The sequence below is a fragment of the Patiria miniata genome, unplaced genomic scaffold (assembly GCF_015706575.1).
Source record: "Patiria miniata isolate m_02_andy unplaced genomic scaffold, ASM1570657v1 HiC_scaffold_5, whole genome shotgun sequence".
Lineage (NCBI taxonomy): Eukaryota > Metazoa > Echinodermata > Asteroidea > Valvatida > Asterinidae > Patiria > Patiria miniata.
The window spans coordinates 18,872,301-18,892,471 of NW_024037072.1; the positions used below are offsets into that span (position 1 = coordinate 18,872,301).

A 20,171-nucleotide genomic window follows, 5' to 3' on the forward strand; every position below is an offset into this window, starting at 1 on the left:
CCATTTAAATTGTTGTATCTCCAAAAGGCAAACACCTATGAGCCTGATTCAAACGCCATTGATTTTGTTGTGTAATTTGCTTTCAGTGATACAAAACTTGAGATTTCTTTCTTTAAAAAATAAAATTCGCCGGACTCCCAACAAGAGGAAACCCATTGCAAACTGTAAATTTGTAAGCCAGGCACTCCAAAACTCAGTGAATTCAACTAAAAAGATGTTAAAACTCCAACATAATCTTAGCCTTATTTTAGTGATTTATATTTTATTACGTGTTTTGATAGCTGGCCTCGGCCTTGGCCTTGGCCTTGGCCTCAGAGGTGGTGGCCTCGGCCTTGCGGTTGTGGCCTCAGCCTCGGCCTCGGCCTCGGAGGTTGTGGCCTCGGCGGTTGTGGCCTCGACTACAACACTGCTAATAACCCATCCAACTCAAAATTGTTTTGTCACGTGTCTAGACGCTTCAGTCAGCACTTTACCAACTTTATTGGGCCGATTCAACAGTTCTTTAAACACTAATCTATAAAATAGATCCAGATCGTTAAATGAATTGTACAAATTAAGTTACGTATCATAGGTACATCACTGGAGATGTTTGTTTCACAGTCATTTTGTTGTCCAAAAAAAGAAAGAAGATATGATGAAATAGTAATTTACCGTTGCTCGTTCCCTCCACAGTGAAATCACTCTTTGAAAATGTACAACAAAGATTTCCCTTCCAGTTTTTATGTACACGTATACATGTCTTGTTATTTAAACCCTTTGTATAAACACTGAGGTTACAACCATTACACATTCAACAAGAGTTTTAACAGAAAATGTTACAAGAAAATAGCAAGAAATGTTGGAAGAGACAGAATACAGCCTTAGTAAAAGTGTCGCAACAGCTCAAAGATGTCTGCTGAATGCGATCGATGTATACGGGGGAACAAACTTGTTTTGCGACCAAAAAGGTATAAAACACAACAGGGGCAATTTATTTTTAGGGGAAAGTCCTTCACAAGTTAAAGAAAATCCAAAAGACAAAATAAAAAATGTGTAAACAAAAATACTGATTCTGCCCAGTCCAAAAAATGGTCCATTGCTGTTGAACACTTTTTTTCTGTGCACAACTTCAATGTTCAATGTATCAATTTTGCATGCAAAGAGGGGGCAGGTGGAAAAGAGTGGAAACAAATCAGCTTGCGAAAACACTCAGGTTAACTCTCATGAAACAGTGAGTTTAGGGACACACTGAATGAATGAATTTCAAAATGGTGGCCCTGCAAGCCTGTTCTGCGATATTATTCCCAGTTGTATCCAAATCTCAAAGGGACTAGAAAAAAAAAAACTTGCTTCAAACCGTTACCATTGGCCAAAACAAATATAAGGTCTGTCTGATTTAGTTTCGGTTTGTGGTAACACCGTGTGGTAATAACTGCTGTCGCTTAGTAGATTTATATCTGATAAGAACAGTCCTAGAAAGAACTTGTTAAGTTATCTACTTTCGCTAAGTAGGTTGGAAGACGGTGGAACTTCTCGCAATTATCTTCACTGAGGCTGAGAGAGATAAGTTTGGGCTCAGCATAGTCTCCTGACGATGACTAGAGCAGGCTAGTTGAAACATTGAGACCAAACGTATCTCACTCAGCCTCAGTGAAGATAATTGCGAGAAGCCCCACCACCTCCCAACCTACTTAGCGAAAGTAGATAACAAGACAAGTTCTTTTTAGAACTAAGGAGGACTGTTATCAGAACTAAATCTACTAAGCATGGTGTTTACCGCAAACCGAAACTAAATCGATACTCCACCATGCAAAGCCTAAACTCTTCTGAGAAGGTCAGATTTCCTTCCATGTATTTTTCTTTAGCCATAGATAAAAAACAGTCCCCTTTGCATATCATGTACGTGATTTTATTAATTTGCCAAAATGAAATGAAGTTACACAAATTTATTCAGATAATTCAACTAGGAAAATTCGTAACGGTACATCAGCATTTTTTTCCAGCCAGGATCCTGCATCTTTCTCTGTTTAAATGCATGGACCTCAATTTCATTTCTTGGACATATTCATGAGTATTAAGCATGATGGCAGTGTTCACACTATCAAATACTGTTACATAATCACTTCAGCTTCCAAGCATATATAAGTACTCCTATGTTTTTTTAGAAACTGGATATTAGCATACGTGTAGCATCCATGGCCAAACCAAAATCCAAAAGTGTGATTTACTGAAGGTCCATAACAAGGCCAATACATGTATACCGATGGGCCACTTGATCGAACGGATTCCTACCTCCATGGTCATATCAATGAATGTGAGATGCTGCTTCGCGTCAGTCAGCTCACATCTTCACTTACGATTCCAAGTCAAAAATACAGGCACTCATTCTGACATCAGAATAATAAGATCATATCTTGATTTCAACTGACGATTGAGACTCGATTTAGACGCGAGACGTTCGCGTTTTGTCAATTGGTGCGGCTGGTATCAGCACAGCACTATTTACATAAATGATCGTCTGCTGGGTTTGAGATGCCTAATCGCCAAACATGCATATTGGGTCAAGGACAAGGCTGTCATCATATTGGAGGTGACAGCATCACTCCATAGTAGACGGTAGACAAGACGTCTCCTAGTCACCTGATCACATTAAGATCAACCTGCTGGGGGACACTGTTCAGAGCAGATGAGACTGGGCATTATTGGACAACAGGCAGCGGTGCACCACCAGATCAATTTGAATGGGGTGCGTTTGACAACAATTTGCCAACAGGCCATCCACACTGGAAGACAACCAGTTTTTTTTCCTGGTCACCCCACAAAATCAAGGGGGGGGGGGGGTGTGGACAGATGCACAATTTTTCCCACAGGAAAATTGTTATGTCAATGGGGGATGTCACACCCCTAACATCCCATTTGTTGTGACAAAGATTGCCCCAAACACACTGAGCGTTTGCCAATAAAAATCACCAAAATGAGCAAGGGTGGGGTGTCACATCTCTTCCCTTCAGTGATGACCCTGGGTGAGGAAAAAACCACCGTCACCATGCGTTATTGCTATGCAGCACACTACATGTATGCAGCAAGTGAACTCCCAAGAGGTGTAAGGAGCGCAACACAACGGGAGCAACGAACCAAAACCACGCCGATCCTTAGTGAGCAAGTCATGATGTCTTGACTGTAAAACAAATGACCTCTCTTTTGGCAAGCCCAGTTTGGGTATGTTGGATACGACCCATTGGTGTCGTGAACAAGGCATAATCTCATAGCCTATGATGCTCCTGGCCTGAACCATCAGTAAAGTAATAATACATAAAGAATATACATCCTAACAGTAGGAATCCGAGGACAGATAAACACACACTTAGGTAAATGATCTGTGAAACTGAAACTAGGAATGAACGTTACCACATTTTCATGACAGCAAAAACAATGTACACAACTCCTGGTAGCTTCTCTGGGAAGTTCTTGAGAAGTGTTAACTTCATTCAAACTTACCTTTGTAAGTGACGACAGCATTGTGAACAAAACAACAACAAGAACACGAACGAGAAAATCTCAATATTATTCCCATGGGTGAAAATGTGGAGTATCCTGAAAATAGGATGACAACAGTCGAAGCAGGACAAGCTTTGCAATTTTGTGGCACATTATTAACTCTCTGGGGAGGGGGAAAAATGAAAAAAACAAAAACAATAAAATCCATCCTTCGAATCCTGAAGTCCAGAGAAACAAAGTCAAATCTCTTTGTATCCAAGTCTCCGCAGAGTGTGTAAGTCGCCGACGCCTCCACATGTCGAAGTGGTTTCCATGTCGAGTAGATCTTTGTAGGTATGGTTTGATTGTCTGGCTTCCACAAGAGTCACAGCTGAGTCAAACTTGCGTGGGTCGACACAATAGTTCAGGTTTGACGGGGTTGGGGGGAAGGGGGGGAGTCCTTTGATCGGTCAGCTAACCATCCTCTTTTGGTGGAGTAAACCATCCTTTAGAACAAAGAGGAAGTTGGCTGGAGTAAGTGAAATTGTTAAGCAAAAATGTCTGGGGCTTAAGTTGAAGTTACTTTTCAGTGGAGTCAATGCAGCCCCTCTGTCTCAGACCCCCAAAAGTTCCTGAAGTCCAACATTGCAGGTCCCTTCTTGTTCCCCTTTGAAAGCAACTATTAATAAAACCGTCTTCAATCCCTTTGGCAGCTCAAATTACCCTTCCAAAGCAAAGTTCAAATGTGAGGCGTTCTGGCAAAATGAGACAGAACTGGTTGGAGATTGAAATAAGGGTTTGCGCGTATTAGTAAGGAGATTAAAAGTCTCCTTAAAATACTGTTTGTTGCACTTCAATCGGACATTCCATTGGTATTAAAAAGTAATGATTCTTTAAAGTTCACACTTATCAACATGTTAAAAAGTAAAATACTGAGAAAAAGGCCTTTAAAGTTCTGTTTTGCAATCGTAAAACCGAAAGATGCCGATTGTTTTTCCTTAAATGCACTTTTATTCCATTCCACAATGTTGAGGGGTTGGGAAACAAACCAGTGGGGGAACTCAATATTTCAGACAGTATGCTGAAGATCAAATGAACCTGCACTATGATATTTAAAGGGCCACGCAATGTAATTTTTGTAACGCAATCATTGAAAATACACATATGTGTCCCGTTTTAACCCTATTTTCAATTTTCGTTTTTCCATTCTCAAAGGTATTTCGGTGCTTTTTTTGCTTTCATTCTAATGTGTATTTCCATATTCATGAGCAAAAGGGTGATGTCATTTCAGGCAGAAATCTCAATATCACAGGTATTTCAGCACCAAAAGTTGCCAGAATTTTGGATATTTCACTGTCGTAATTGTTCTTTTCTTTAAGTAGAAAGTTGCACAAAATATGTTCCTAAGAAAAATTCACTTCATCGCCCTTTCAACAAAGTATACAACATTATGTGCATTTCAGGAAATCGTCACAAGAGATAGCTCATGCTAAGGGTCTGTTACTGATTCATCAACTTACCGTTCTTTTCGTGAATCTGCACCAAAGATTTGAATGATTGCTGTGCTCTGGCCAAACTATACTGACGCTGCTGGGAAAAGGACAAACACAAATATCTCTGTAAGTACACATCAATAAAAGGCAAGGGCTTAAATTTGAAAGAAAAAAAAACTATCAAGAACGTGTGTTTGGTTCTCAGTGTTTGTTCTCAGTGGTGTTTAGGCCCTAACCTAACCATTGTTAGTACTGATACAAAATTCCTCTTTTCTTGAGAGTGGCAGCATACCAGAATCAACATTTCACAGCATTATTTACTGACAATCAAGTTGGTAATGTCATCATATGTGATGTGATAAAGCTAAATGAGTCGTTTGTTGGGAATTTTTATTTGGAGATTCAGGCCAAAATAGGGGCCACTTCATCACATCACTTAATCATATCTCTTGGTGTTCCAACTTCCATAATTTTTGAACTAAAGATGGTACCAGCATGGGGTTTTCACAGCAGTAATGCTGATATTGTGCTGTTTTCAAATCTGTAATAAAAAAAAATTTGACCAGGGTTGACAAATGACTCGAGTAGCTTGATCACATCACATAATTATTTTGGCCTTTTTTGTTTGGGAGTGTCATCAAATGATCCTTTGTGCCTTTAAAAGGTCCTTTGCTATAATTCCTCTAACCTTGGAGGCGCCGAACTGTATCCGCGCTTTGCCCTTAACTAGCGTAGCAGCAATCTGTAAGATGACGGCCTCCACCGTGTAGGCACTGCTCCAGCCCTGCTTGGTCAGTAGCTCCATGCAGATGGCCCCACCGCCAAGCACGTAGCCACCGGTCAGAACGGGGAAGATGACCCTCACAAACGGCGGGTCAAAGGGGAAGTTATCCTGCCAATGGAATTGGTGACACGTGATAAGGTACATTTTTCTTTACATATGACACTATCCATACGTACCCTCTTTGGTAAACAGGGCCGTGTATCGGAAACCAGGTACCTGAGTACCTTGGATGTCAGGAACCGGTTCCAGATTATGGGATCGGGTACCCGTAACCAACTTTACATATTACTTAGTAAACTTCTCAGACAATGAAAAAGAAAGGTTTTGAATGCCACTTGTGGAGAATTTCAAAATGAAAACCAGGCCACTTGAGAAAACAATACGTATTCACGTTTTATAGCGCTCGCGACAGTTGCAGTTTACACTGTTAATATATAAAGCTCACTGTACACACTTGAATCTTTAGTTTTTATTTATTTATTTTTTTATTAACCACATCCAACAGCGGAAGAACCGCCAATTACAGGAATGGGAAGAAAACACAGATATATAAACATAAATATTAAAACCATTATACCGATGTTCATGTAGTACTGATCTTTATGAACAGTCTGAACAGTAACTTACGAGGTTTGAATTTTGGGGTTGGGTTTCTTTAACGGGTCCCCGCATTACCCAAGACTTTTTCCCGAACTACCCTGCACGCTCTTCAAGGTTAAACAAGAGATAGATTGAAGAACTTGTATTGCTTGAGGTAGTCCAATCAGGGACACCTATTAGGTCAAACAGCATCAACCTTAAAAGCTTCTGCTGAGAGTCACTGTTTGTCTAGCCTTCCAATATGAATTTTGGTTGTTAATGAGGATATTGATAAAAAAAAATTAAATACTCATTGTATGATTATTAATATTTGCACTTTTTCTAAAAAAAAAAGGTTTGGGGGTCAACACCAAGGGCTAAATGAATATAGATCACAGCAATTAAATTAATCAGGATTTTGAAAAAAGAGAATTTTGATTTTCAAAGATTTGAAGATGAAAAAAGAGGAAAAGTGTTAATTATAAATGGTAAAATCAATGTCACTCGACTTTTCACAGTTACAAACGAACCATAGTTACAGACCAACCATAGTTACAAATGAAGCACAGTTACAAATGCGATTATAACAACTATACATGTAAAAAGATGTCAACAAAGGGAAGGGGGGGGGGTTAAGAAGATTTGGAATGGCAACTCACCTTAAATGTCATATTGAGTAAGATGTGATCTTTTCCTTCCTTTTCTTTGAGTTGCTTCAGGTCTGCATATAAGGGACTGTCATTGTCAACCCTGCAATTACAAAGCAATTTTTCCAGACTTTAAAGCCCTCACTCTCTTGAGTGTATTTTTTGCTGTCCATGAGGACCAGCGTACCGTATACAACTGTTGTTTCCTGTGATGTAGGCCAGGGCGTTTCGAACGCCCGAGGGAGTAAAAGAAAAGCAGCAGGGACAAAAAAGTCTTTGGAAACGATGAAAGGTGAGGTTCCAGTGGAACATGAGGTGACGTACTCCACAGAGTCCATCCGGTTGTCATACATGAACTTGTACGTCACGTGAACAGTTTTCAGCCAATACAATTTCAAACTCAAATTCCATGATAGGACAAACCTTTTTGTACCTTAAAGAGGTTGTGGAATGCTCGAGGACATTTCCGTCATTTCTCGGGTATATGTAGCCTAAGGTGTGATGAAATAAAAACGACTATTGTGTCTGTCATGAAATGAGTACAAAAGGTACTTTTGAGAGCTGTTTTTCAGGTTCTGTTTCGACCCGAACGTGCAATTTGTGTAAAAGTCGTCGTTGGGGGCAGCAAACAAAACATAGTAAATCGTGACGTAATAAACAGGACTCCCTATGCAGCGTAGTATAAACGTGTCCTGTTTATTACGTCAAGATTTTCTATGTTTTGTTTGTTGCCCCCAACGATGACTTTTACACAAATTGCACGTTCGGGTCGAAACAGAACCTGGAAAACAGCTCTCAGAGTACCTTTTGTACTCATTTCATGACAGACACAATAGTCGTTTTTATTTCATCACACCTTAGGCTACATATACCCGAAAAATGACGGAAATGTCTTCGAGCATTCCACAACCTCTTTAATACTGACTGTAACTTGTGAATTGTAGACTGGTTACCTATCTCACTGACTGACTGTCACTTGTAATGTACATCGGTCTGGCAACAGCTTAACGAGGCGTGCCTAGATTCATGTAGTCATGAAGGATGTACACCACGTGTGTATTAGTCTGGCGCCGCTTGTTTCATGTACTTTCATGATACACGTGCAGGCAATAAGTCAAATCTCCATGATCAGCGAAAAAGTGGCTGTTTCATTTCCATCACTACACTACCACTACCACTACAGCTAAGGCCAAAAAAAATAGAAGTTCTGCTTCCTGTTACCCTACCTACCCTATTTTCACAGCCCATACTCTATTTTTTTGGGGGGGGGGGAATGAAGAAAAAAACTGAAAATCAACAATTACTACCTTTTACCCTTGACTACAGCCAGACACCTCCATATGTTCGTACACAACAAAAAATGCACCCCCCCAAAAAAAAAAAACCCTACCTACTCTATTTTCCAAATGCCATGTAATCGGAAGAAGAACTATTTTTTTTATAGCCCTATTCTACAAAAAAAAATGTGCCCTTCTAAATCAAATGAATAGAATTTGGGTGATTCACAATGCAGTGCGCCACCAAGAATTTGCCATGGAGAGTCAAATTTTCAAGTTTCTGTTCGACAAAACATGGCCCATTTGAACGAATGTCAGTAGACAACTTGAGCTAACTTGTTATAGAGTGGGGTATAGCGTTCTGCCGCCTTACAAAAAAAAAAAAATATTGATAAAAAGAAAAGGGCAAACATGTATACTCGAATCATACGCTTACGCAACTACTGACTGGAAAAATCAACAATTTCAAATGTCCCGCGCTGCGAATTTGTCGACCATCTCCCACAATGCACTGGGAAAAATGAAATCTCCGTGGCAAACTCTTGGTGGTGCACTGCATTGTGAATCGCCCGAATTGCGTGCACTCTGGGACCGGCTCCACCAGGCTTGCCCTGTCTTGTTTGACAGTCAGCTGGTTTGCCAAACCTCGGGTCTCTCCTCAGACTTCGGCGTCATCTCTTGAAACGATCCATCTGACTCTAGGGGGCGCTGTTCAAACGCATGAGTATGCAGATACAAGTACGTATGCTTTAAAAAGCCTATTCCCCACTGTATGTATTCGGTCAAAGTTACATGGTTTGTGGAAGATTTTCCGTTTTTTGGTGCGGGAGAAATGGTCATCTTCTAAGAACCGTTTGTAAAAGTTTATGGAGCCTGTGAGTGAAATGCCACCGATTAGGATTAGCAAGCACAGGGCCAACTTACGATAGTATTTTGATGTGCCAATCATACAAACTGTCGTTGACCAACTCCACGTAGTACATTTTCTTCTTGAATGCTTCCGACCTGTAGACATCTCTTAGCTCCTTCATCAGTCTGTCTGTGGCCTGCACTGACCCTGATACCGAGCCCTGTAGGGGAGGAGAGGGGGAGGGGGATGGGAGACACGAACAATCATATTAAGGAATTACTTGCCTAAAGATTGCCTTTGAGATTGGGGGTTCTATCCACTTTATTCACATTATTCATTCATTATTTTATAAGCAGTGTGTACTCCGAGTCGTCTTTGGTGTTGTGAGAATGAATTCACAAGCTTAGTCAGGTGGGACTCGAACCCACAACCTCCTGCTTACTAATTCAGGCATCTTACCACTTGTCCACCGAGCTTGCTGGGGTCGACTAGCCAGTTTGAATCTGACATGAAAGTGAGCAATTTATTATCACACTTGTTTTATTATGTAATGTCTCAATGGAAAAGCTTGCAATTCGTTTAAATTTTTGCGGTTGCCATACCAGAAGAAAACAAATGACAAAGCGTCCACAAAATGGACATTTTGGATTGGATTTCTGTGTCACTTTAGCCACAAGCTATGTATGACTCCAAAACAAGAACTAAATGGCATATGCAATCCTTGACTTGGGCTTTAATCGAATATTCGAAATGTGCTAATGAAATTTTACATACATCAGCCTAAACTGGTTCATGATTGCAATTTGCATATCAAAATGTGACAAAGAGCTTATTAAGTAATACATGGAACATCAGGAATGCTTTGGCAGACTTCAAAAGAAGAAAATTGAGCTAACTATTCCTCATGCAAGCTCTCCAATCAAGCGTGTGAATTGCCTTTCAGCAAAAATGTGGCGTTTGACAAAAATGAAAACCATGCAACTTGTATTATCATTTTCTCGAGACACCTCACATTTTTCAAATTTTTGAATAAAAAAATGCAATTTGGACAGTGGATGATGGAATAGTTGAATATATGTGCTTTTAATTTAAAGCTATAGTCCATCACTTGCAGCCATCCGAAAAGTAACTGGCGTAATTATTGTTGAAAAACATACTTGGTTGAAAGATAGTAAGTGGACTCAACTCCCTGTAAAATTATTCTTTCTGGCAAGCTGTCATTTTGAAGTAATCAACGAAAGAAGGCCTTTCCAACGGTGCGTCTTAAGACGCACCGTAGGAAAATTTAAATTAGTAGTTCATTTTGTTATTCGGCGAAGCGCACGCAAGCATTGGCACGACGCACACGCTAAATTCAGGCCCAATTCAAAACATGATTCAGCAACTTTCGATTTGAAATTGAGATCCTAGAATGCTGTTTTTCTCGGAATAAACAGCTGAAACTTCATCAGGTTAGTTGTTCAGCACCCCTGTTTAGATTTTGAACACTTTTGTTGCTTCAAACGAACAAAATGCACAAATTACAAATGATGGACTATATCTTTAACACCACCCTTACGGTTTTACCCCACTGAGTAAATAAATGACCCGTCTGGGATGAACCACATGTCACTGTGTGATGTGGCAGTGCCTCACCTTTAAGTAATCTCTTCTATGGTTGGTTTTTAATCTCTCCAGTACCGCGTAGTTCTCTGGAGCTATGTCTTTGTCATCCTTCTCTTTGACTGATTTGCTGTGGGAGAAATGTTGAGATAGTTAAAACAACTGGAAATTGGCCTACATCAAGGTTATCAGGTGTGGAACCCGAGGGGGGAGGGGGGCAAAATATGGCTGCAAAATATCCAGGTACATGTAGGTCTAGTTAATACACATTTGATTTTTTCAGCCTCAACTTGCTTTTTAAAACTGCATTTATAAATACCCGAGACAGTTCACCTATTCTATTGGTCAAAAATCTGTCACGTGGCCAGCAATGTTTAAAACCGGTCGGGAGACGATGCACTCTGTGCCACATACGCGCAGTTTGCGCAACGCACCTCCTACAAACGGGTGCTTGGGAATTGCTGATATGATCAGCATATAAGGAGAATATGAGATGTTCAGCAAACCATGCACGCGTGACAGGCACCATAGCGGCGGTCTAAATTGAACAAAACATCGTCAGAATTTTGCCATGTTTGGGACTAAACGGTTTGCAAGGTGGACATGATCAATGAATGGGAGGTTTGCGGTAATGATGTGAATGATAGAAATCTCTCAGTGAGTTGTGTGGTTCTGAGAAGAACCTGTTGGTTTTACTCGACGTTTTGAACAGTATGCTCTGCTCATCATCAGGACAAAGGTTTTAATGAATGGGAGTAGTGTGGAGCAGTTTTAAATGTCTGGTTTCAAAACCTCAGTTTAACCGGTTTTAAACCAGACGTTTGTCTCTCACACTATTTATTCCCTTATTTTTCGTTCCATAAAATTCTCCATAACTTGGTTCCATTCTCACCTTGGTTCTTCCTCCATCTCGTAATGGTCCATACAGTCCTCCATGTCTTGATTCTCTTCGTCTTCTTCTTCTTCGTTCTCGTCATCGTCTTCCTCGTCGTCGTGTGCATAATCGTCCAGACCATCCTCTTCATCAGCGCTGGCCATGTCGTCATCGTCATCGCTTTTCTGCACACACAGAGCAAAAACACACAAAACAAAAACGGAGATTGACAAAGAAGTTTTCATTTGTTTATTGGGAAGGTTCAGTAAATTCAAAGGAAGAGTAAGTCTAATCAACAAAAGGAGACTCAACTGCTTTATAGTCCGAATGAATGTAAAATTGAGAAAACAGTCAAAATTTTCCAGCAGATAATGCCCATATTCATCACAGTGTGATATTTGTATCTACAAAAGATGATTGGGCAGTTTTAGTGAACAAATGCCCTACGAAAAGGAACACAGCACTGGCCTCTGAGAAAAGTAGGGTCCTCCCCTAACTTTCAAACTCCTGACATTTCCTGAATTGTTTTCTGCAACAAATGGACTGATAGACTACACAAACAGACTCACTGTCACTTATAATGTACTCTCCTTAAAACAATAATAACCACACACTTTACACCAGACCATGCAGGGTTGGCAATTTTTTTTGATTAAAAAAAAATAAATAAATAAAAATCGGATTTATTTGATTTAAATCAGATTTTGTTGATTTAAATCAGATTTTGCTGATTTTTTTTTACTTTCAAAATATTGAGACATACTTGTATGTCTAAACATGTGTCTAAATCTCCCCATGCACCCTTACACCCATCACAAAGGAGTTTACAGGTTCCTATAAGGCAAAATAAAAAAAAAAAAATGTTTAGCGTCCTGCCTCTTTGACAAAAAGGAAGGAGGAGGCCCTTTTTTTTTTTTTTTTTTTTTTTTCAAAATGGCCGCCCGACACATTTTTCAAGACAACGCGGCCGGGCTATTTTTCAAGATGGTTACCAGCTTTTTTCAAAATGGCCGCCACTTGGACTCATTGACTATTTCCACAGCTTTATACACGGTATAAAAGTCTAAAAATACGATTTCTTTCGTCAGAGATCGTTAAAATTTATCATTTTTTGTCTTTTAAAAAAAAAAAAAAAAAAAAAAAAAAAAAGGAGGCGGCCTCTAAAAAGGAAGCGGGCGGGGACGCTAAACATGTTTTTTTTTTTACTTCGCCTAATACCCATCATCCACAAAACTCAATAAATTGATAAATGCATTTGAAAAAAAATTGTATTGAATCAGTGATTTAAAACAATCACTTGATTTCTTCTACATGTAGTCTACATCATTGGTTCAATGGTACATTAATGCTGAAGACACTTTAAAGGTACACTGCTTGATTGATACAGCTGAGATACGTTGTGTGTGGATATGAACGAAAACTTGATTTATGGTACCTGTACATGGTAAAAAAAAATTCAGTTCTCCATGGGCATGTTGATTTCATAAAAATGCTTCTAATTTCAAAACCAGCGGCACTGATCCTTGTGTAAGTTATAGTGTTTGATTGATGGTCCAAGGTGGAGAATAGAAATCAGCTGTTGCACCTTTAGGCTTTTTTTTTTTTTTTACCTGTTTTTTTTTTTTTTTTTTGGCTTCAAATGTCGGCTGATGACTGCAAATGGTGCCCGACTAAACTTAGTGCAAATATATGGGAGTCCAGAGAGGCCACATAAAGCTTATTCTCGATCATAACCCCATTTAAAAACACGTTAAAATTGTGCAGCAGCAGGATTCCAGTCAAACCAGTGAGTTTGGCGGTTTTGAGACATCATCTTGTATTGAAAAAAAAACTTTTTCATTTTGCCGACGCGCATGGCTGCGGCGACGCGCGCACATACCAGAAACCGGAGACTTTTTTGGGGGGGCCTTAAAAGGTTTTATATAAATCTCAATCTAAATTTTTAGGGAGAAATGTTAGGAATAAGACTATCAATTGGGATTTTAATACACTTTTTGATGGCTCATGTAAGTCTACACCAGCACAGTTGATTCACAGATCAAGGAATGATTAAAGCAAACGTGAGTGTGCTCTCTTTAAAATTAAAAACTTTGAAGAAAAACTTTTAAACTCAGATCTTGACTTAATCAAAACAACGATTTTGTGTAATTATGCAAAACCTAAATTGAGTCGATGGTGATGAAGTAGGGGTGTTTGAATGTGTTAGCATCATCTTACACTTTGTAATTAAGTCGAATCAGTTGATTTAATGATTAAAATGACCCTCAATCAATTGATTTTGCCAAAAATAAGATTTTACAAAAAAATGATTTAACACGTTGACTGCCGACTATGAGTATACTCGTAGTCACAGGTGTACCGGATTCTGCCACTATGAGTATACTCGTAGAAAACGAAAGGTTTTTGTATTGTACATTGAATACACTGGCATCACTGATAACGCAACAAAAACGCTGCTGGCAATGCCCAGGACATACATCTATAAAATGTTTATGTCAGCATTGTTTGTTTTCGTGTTTTTCTGGAAAAAATAAAATCAGAAATTGGCAACATTTGAAATGTCGTGTGCCACCTTGTGTACTTTATTTTCAATCCAGAGTGAAAAAGAAATTCTTATACAGCCAATATTTCTTTGCATTTAGACTTGTGGCTTTTCAAAAAGGTTTGATCACATTGGTCTATCCGCCTGGGGGTGGGGGGGGGTGGGGGCAGGAGGGCACCTTGCCTTGCCTCTGGGGTCATTTTGCCCTTTTTCAGAAAATGAAAGTGAAAAGTGAAGGCCCCCCCCCCCCAAAAAAAAAAAAAAAAATGAGAACAACTTATCCATTCGCCCCCGCCCAAAATCAGTTTGATTAATTTCTTATATTTCTTCACAGTTCTGATTTCTGATTGTATGATGCCACTTGAAACATCCGAGTCCGAAGAAATCGCTGGATCGCTTTTTCCATCAGACAAAGAATCACTACTTTCACCAGTTTGTGATTCATTCAAATCACTTTCATTCCTGGGCATTTCTGAAGTTTCATTTCCGTCATATTCCTCAACAGAATCCATATCATCATCATCGCTAGCGCTGTCAGAATTCATCATGAGATATGCCACTCTGTCAGCACTGAGTTGCGCCATTTTGTAATAATGAATGTGGCTAGGATGGCTCAGTTCATGTAACATGCAATCCAATGGCAACCACAGTGAAAACTGTTGCAGAATGTCATATATATATTGCATAACTGTCACGGAGAAGCAAAGAAGTTTGTTACCCCTTGCCAACCTACGAGTTATCTCGTAGTGACGCGGCACGAGATAACTCGTAGCTGGCAAACCGGAATAATCAATTCTATGCCTTTGCCAGCCTACAAGTTATCTCGTAGATATTTTTTTCCACATAGAGTAACTAGAAATGAATGCACTACAACATATAGTCACCGAAAAAGGGCCTTTTAAGTATGCGCGCATGCGTACAACGCTTGGCAAATGGGCACACCCCGTGAAATTACGCGCGGCAGTCAACGTGTTAAATCAGTGATTTTTATAAAAAAATCATTTGATTTAAATCGCGATTTAATCAACGTCATTTAAATCAGCCAACCCTGAGACCATGATTGCATTGATTAAGTTGAGATAAACCTGCCATTGCTAAGGCCGTATCTTACTTCATTTTTTGGTGTCACAATGAAACAATAATTTGCACCATGAAATTTGCTAGAACCATTTTGAACGTCTGAACGCATATGGATTGACAACAGACCACTTGACAGACTTGAAATACAGTCAATCACAAGTCAATCAGAAGTAATCACAAGCCAATCACAAGCCAATCAGAAGTAATCACAAGCCAATCACAAGCCAATCAAAAGTCACACACCAGTTGTCCAGTCTCAAGTCAAGTACCAGGCTATACATGTACATAAGATTTGTGACAAAGGAGATCCACTGTCACTGTTCATCTCCTGTTCCTTGTGACTGGACCTGTGATTGACTCAATGACAACTCTGTCGCTTGATCTCTCTAACGCATCCCATTAGACAGCCTGATCAGCTTCTGCCATTGTCTTACCTCTGAGGGTAGCTCTTGATCTAAGATGGACATTGTGGAGGGTTCTTGGACATTATGTAACTTGCACAGGTCTCGAACCAGCCGCCTAATCATTTTTAGGAGCTATCATGAAAACAAAACAAATAACATGAGAAATCAATTAAATGAACACACCGATTACTGGTTTATCTTTAATGCCTACATGACACATTTTCAGACTTGTATCAAAGTAAGAGATATTGACTTTGACTATCTAACCCTAACCGCCCTGAATCCTCCAAAATCCTTTTTGCAAACTGGAGGAACTTGTAGGATTGAGGTTACATGGCAAAAGTACGTTGCTGATTTCGGAGTACGCACTGTGTCAAGGTCTCGGGCCGGACCTTGTGTTGTTTATGCTCAGCCGTGCATAAATTTAGTCCTTGATTATACTTGACATCCTCCGCACTGCTCCAGGATGTCACTGCCTCTGCCTCAGCCTATTGACAGTCATAGCCGGAGGATTTTGCAGGATTCAGGCAGTGGTCATCCCTCCATGGACCATATTCAAGAAATAGCGGAGGAATTTGCAGGATTGAGGCTATACATGCTATTTTTCCATGAGGCCAATTGGAGGAATTTGCAGGATTGAGGCTACAATATATGCTATATTTCCACGACTCCAATTGGAGGATTTTGCAGGATTGAGGCTACATCCATGACATCCTAGCAAAAAGGCCTAGGGAGTTAAAGGGAATATACAACATTTGCAAACATCGAAAAATAAAACTACCAAGTTTTTGCGAAATACCTTAATAGGATGTTGGTAAATGACAGTCTAAAGCATCCTGTAAAATTATGGCACCTGGTATACTGTCATTTTCAAGAAAAGTGGTATTTTTGTATCAATTTCCAACGCTGATCGGCCGATCAGCGTTGGAAACAACTGGCTTTTTTTTTCAAATACTGGCCTCAATTGACCATTGCACTTGTTTGCAATCGATTACAAACCTATGAACGGGTACGAGCCAGCTAGACTGGTTCCCTGACCTTACAATTCCCCAATGTATGTAAACTGCTCTGTTTCTTCTTATATGGAGTCAGGGGACCAGACTACAGGAAAATGATCGTTTTTCTTGGTTTTTATAGCACTTTCGAACCCAAAACCTCCAAAAAGTCAGTGTAACTATATTTGCTTTATATTTCCAACCCCCCAATTCCATCCATTTCTGAAAATTACAGCAAAAGCAAATGATGTATATTCCCTTTAAGGCTAAAGTTGAGGACCACAGAATAGCCCAGGTGCCAAATAGTGTTGGTTGTTTCAAAGGATGCATTGTGTCAAAGTCTTGAACAGCAACTTGTATTGTTTATGTTCAGCCGTGCATAATCGAGCCCTACATGTACATTATACTGAGACATCTTTAGCACTGCTTCTGGATATCACCTGCGCTGCCTCAGTCAATGTATTACAGTGATCGTTGGAGGATTTTGAAGGATTGAGGCAGTGGTCTCCCCTCCAATGAACATATTCACCAAGTATTAACTGATGATTTTGGAAGATTGATGCTGTATCCAATTTTTACATAGTGGTAGTTGGAGGATTTTGAAGAATTGAGGATTCATCCTAGCAAAAAGGGCCTAGGCGGTTAGGGTTCAACTGAAAGGCATGAACCATAGGTTTTTGTTGATGTTTTTGTTTTTGTTTCCGGGGTGTTTAAGACTTACCAGCTGGCCCGAAGCACTTATTTCAGACAAACGTTGAATCACAGTCGACAAGACGGGATCTTCTGAATCTGAAAACCATACTGGCCGAGTCTGTGGGTATGAGTCCTATAAGTATACAGAAAATCAACAGAGTCATCTTTCTATTACATTACAATGTTATCAGTGAGCTTCAATATTTGTCAGGGCAAGACACATTCATGACATTATGGCCTACATGTAATTATCTCGGCAGATTTGTGGGGTTGTGTGTGTTTGTACACCAGATTATTCAAGAATGTGAGATATTTCAAACTTTTTGGGAAATAGTTAAAAGATTGTTCCCGACTCCAATAGACTTTGTTCACGATCAAAATAGTTATGAATATATACTGTGTTCTTTCTATCAACATGATCAAGGTCATGATTTAACGATGAGTATTTTGGTGTAAGTCCCACGACCCATATCCACTGCAGTATCAGTTATCCCGATGACAAGACACAGTCACAGACATTGTTGTGGGGGCCCACTTTGACCAAGCTAACTGAGTGTGAAGCCAAAGGTTTTTTTAATGGTAGTGGATATTTTGCCGGAGGCAATGACGGCAAACTAACGATTACTAAAGGTTTGCCGGCGGCAATCCATATCAACAGAGGGCGCTGTACTCTTTAAAATAGGGCTGAATTATAAGATGTATTAAATTCCCACCAAAAGTTGTGTAGCACGTTTGGTGTAGAGGTTAAGCAAAGGCTCTAGCAAGCGGGATGACTCGCGTTCGATTCCGACCGCACCACATTTTTAAGTTTTTTTTTCTCATCCCCAAATAAATAAGAATACTCTTTTTTTTTTATTTTAACATGTCTCAAACATTTTTTGCACTATTACATTTTCTTTTTCAGATTTGTGGCTCTGAAGGATTTTTTTTAAAAGGGAAATAAAGTCCGAAATTATAAAATGGTCTGAATCCCATCTTGTGAATACGAGGTAACAACGATAATTTTGGCATGGAGCCAGACTAAAACTTGTCACCGGAAAATGTTTAAGTACAAAAAAACAGTAACTGCGCATGTTCAGTGCATATCCTGCAAACTAACGTTTACTAAAGGTTTGCCGTCTCCGGCCTGCCGGCAAAATATACACTGCCTTTTTTAATCACGTTTAAACTAAAAATAAATGAATTTACATAAAGAAACAAGCATGACAAATAACGTAAGCTTTTCCTGGTATGATGACAACATTACACGCTAGTCTTTTTTGTACTGAAACGATTTTCTACTGAAACGTGTGGATGATTGACAAACGACCAAGACCCTTCGCCTGCTTTATTTGTTCCTGGTTCCAGTGCCAAACGCCTGTCGTCGATACTCACTGTGAAATTACAATGTACGACGAATTCCTCCTTGTTGCAGCCGATGAACTTGCATGTCAACTCGTCCATGGTGGCAGCGTGGATCTGAAATCTCTCATTATCCTTACCGAATAGTGATTCTGAGAGTTGGAGTTCTTGCTTAAGTGACGCCACACAGGCCATATTTACATGTTTTTCCTTCTGCCTGCGTGTGATATTTTGGCCTATTTCTCTCACCGAATCCGTGTCCGAAACAAAAGTTCTCGGAAAATGGCGTTTTGTTATTTTCTACGCAAGCTCAGTGTGAGTGCGCCCTCTATAGTGCTGACGGGTTGTCCACTTTTTTCTTTATTGTCCCACATGCGCATATATATATATATATATGCACACGGAATGTTTCCGGTTAAACGTGTTGATAGAATGGTCAAGGAGACTCATACAAGAATGAGTAATACAAATGACCAACTCAACATCCTCACAGGCTTTGTCACTGGAAGCGTGGGTCTACTTCTTTTATAATGCATGCTTGTCAGATTTGAGAACAATGGGGGACCCACACTGTGCTGTGTGGGTATTGTTTTGATCCAATTAGACAAGCAAGCAGTCCGATCCTGGCCGCGGCCTGGCTTGGGGGGGGGGGGGGGGGGGGGGGATTGGTGAAGGGTCAGAACATTATTATCCCAACCCCGTTGATTTATTGTATTAAGTAAGAACAGCCCCGAAGAAAAGATCACTGGGCACAGAACGTTTATTTTTTTTCAGTGTATATAATCACTTGAGCAAGCTAGACTTAAATTTGTAAATCATGATAGGCGAGGGAAAAAGTCAATAATAATACTAATAGTTGCGAAGGGCCTAGAGGATGCGGAGCAAGGATGATTAATTAGCTTGCTATTATGTTTATTTAATCTCCATGCATGTTACTTTTTGTTTAGTTCGCATGCAGTTACACACGATTAATTATAGGTGCGCATGTCCCCCTCTCACACCCTCGGACGCCTGACCCTCCCCCCCCCCCGCCCTCCCTCCCTCCTCCGAGTCCACCTCCTCTCACTTGAAATTTCCGGGGGCGGGGAAGGACTTTTTATTGTGTTTAATGCCCACGGAGGTGCAGACCCTACAGAGAAAATGACATCCTCCCCAACGATACACCTCCCCGTGCACACATTGGACCCTAGTCATTATAGGCATAAGCAGTGGAAAACAAAATATCCTGATAAAAATGGGCTTCTGTTCCGGTCATATCGTGGTCCGGTGGGGGTGGGGGGGGGGCGGTTGGGCACGACACAACTCGTCTGCATCCTATGCAGAATTATTGATAAATTGTCAACGTGTATGTTTTATTCCAACCCAAAACACTTTCTGGACGTCTGCAAACCGGAAAAAAAGTTTTTGTTATTGGCCGCAATGATAGATCCGCTTTGCGAGCAGACTAGTCCCTACATTATCGACACTGGTTGTGGGTGAACCAAGCCTACCTGAGCACGGAATTCAGACGGCTAATAAATCGGAATTGTAGAGTAAAATCCAATAACTAAAGCT

The 20,171-nt window shown here is 40.1% G+C and overlaps 1 protein-coding gene across 3 annotated transcripts; it reads right to left on the reverse strand.

Moving 5' to 3' along the window:
* Window positions 1-432: 432 nt before the first annotated feature.
* Window positions 433-18,950, reverse strand: LOC119740541 (ubiquitin-conjugating enzyme E2 Q2-like). Of its 3 annotated transcripts, none has more exons than XM_038215883.1 (10): window positions 18,651-18,950; window positions 17,305-17,409; window positions 15,619-15,720; window positions 11,581-11,747; window positions 10,722-10,818; window positions 9,161-9,306; window positions 6,972-7,062; window positions 5,638-5,841; window positions 4,977-5,046; window positions 433-3,962 (listed from the first exon to the last, which is right to left on the reverse strand). In XM_038215883.1, exons 1-10 carry the CDS (start codon window positions 18,810-18,812, stop codon window positions 3,931-3,933), a joined length of 1,176 nt encoding a protein of 391 aa, XP_038071811.1. In that variant the 5' UTR covers window positions 18,813-18,950; the 3' UTR covers window positions 433-3,930. The 3 variants fall into 3 exon arrangements, with proteins under 3 accessions (XP_038071811.1, XP_038071812.1, XP_038071814.1); XM_038215884.1 differs by having other exon boundaries at window positions 4,977-5,043; window positions 18,651-18,812; XM_038215886.1 differs by lacking the exon at window positions 15,619-15,720.
* Window positions 18,951-20,171: the final 1,221 nt, after the last annotated feature.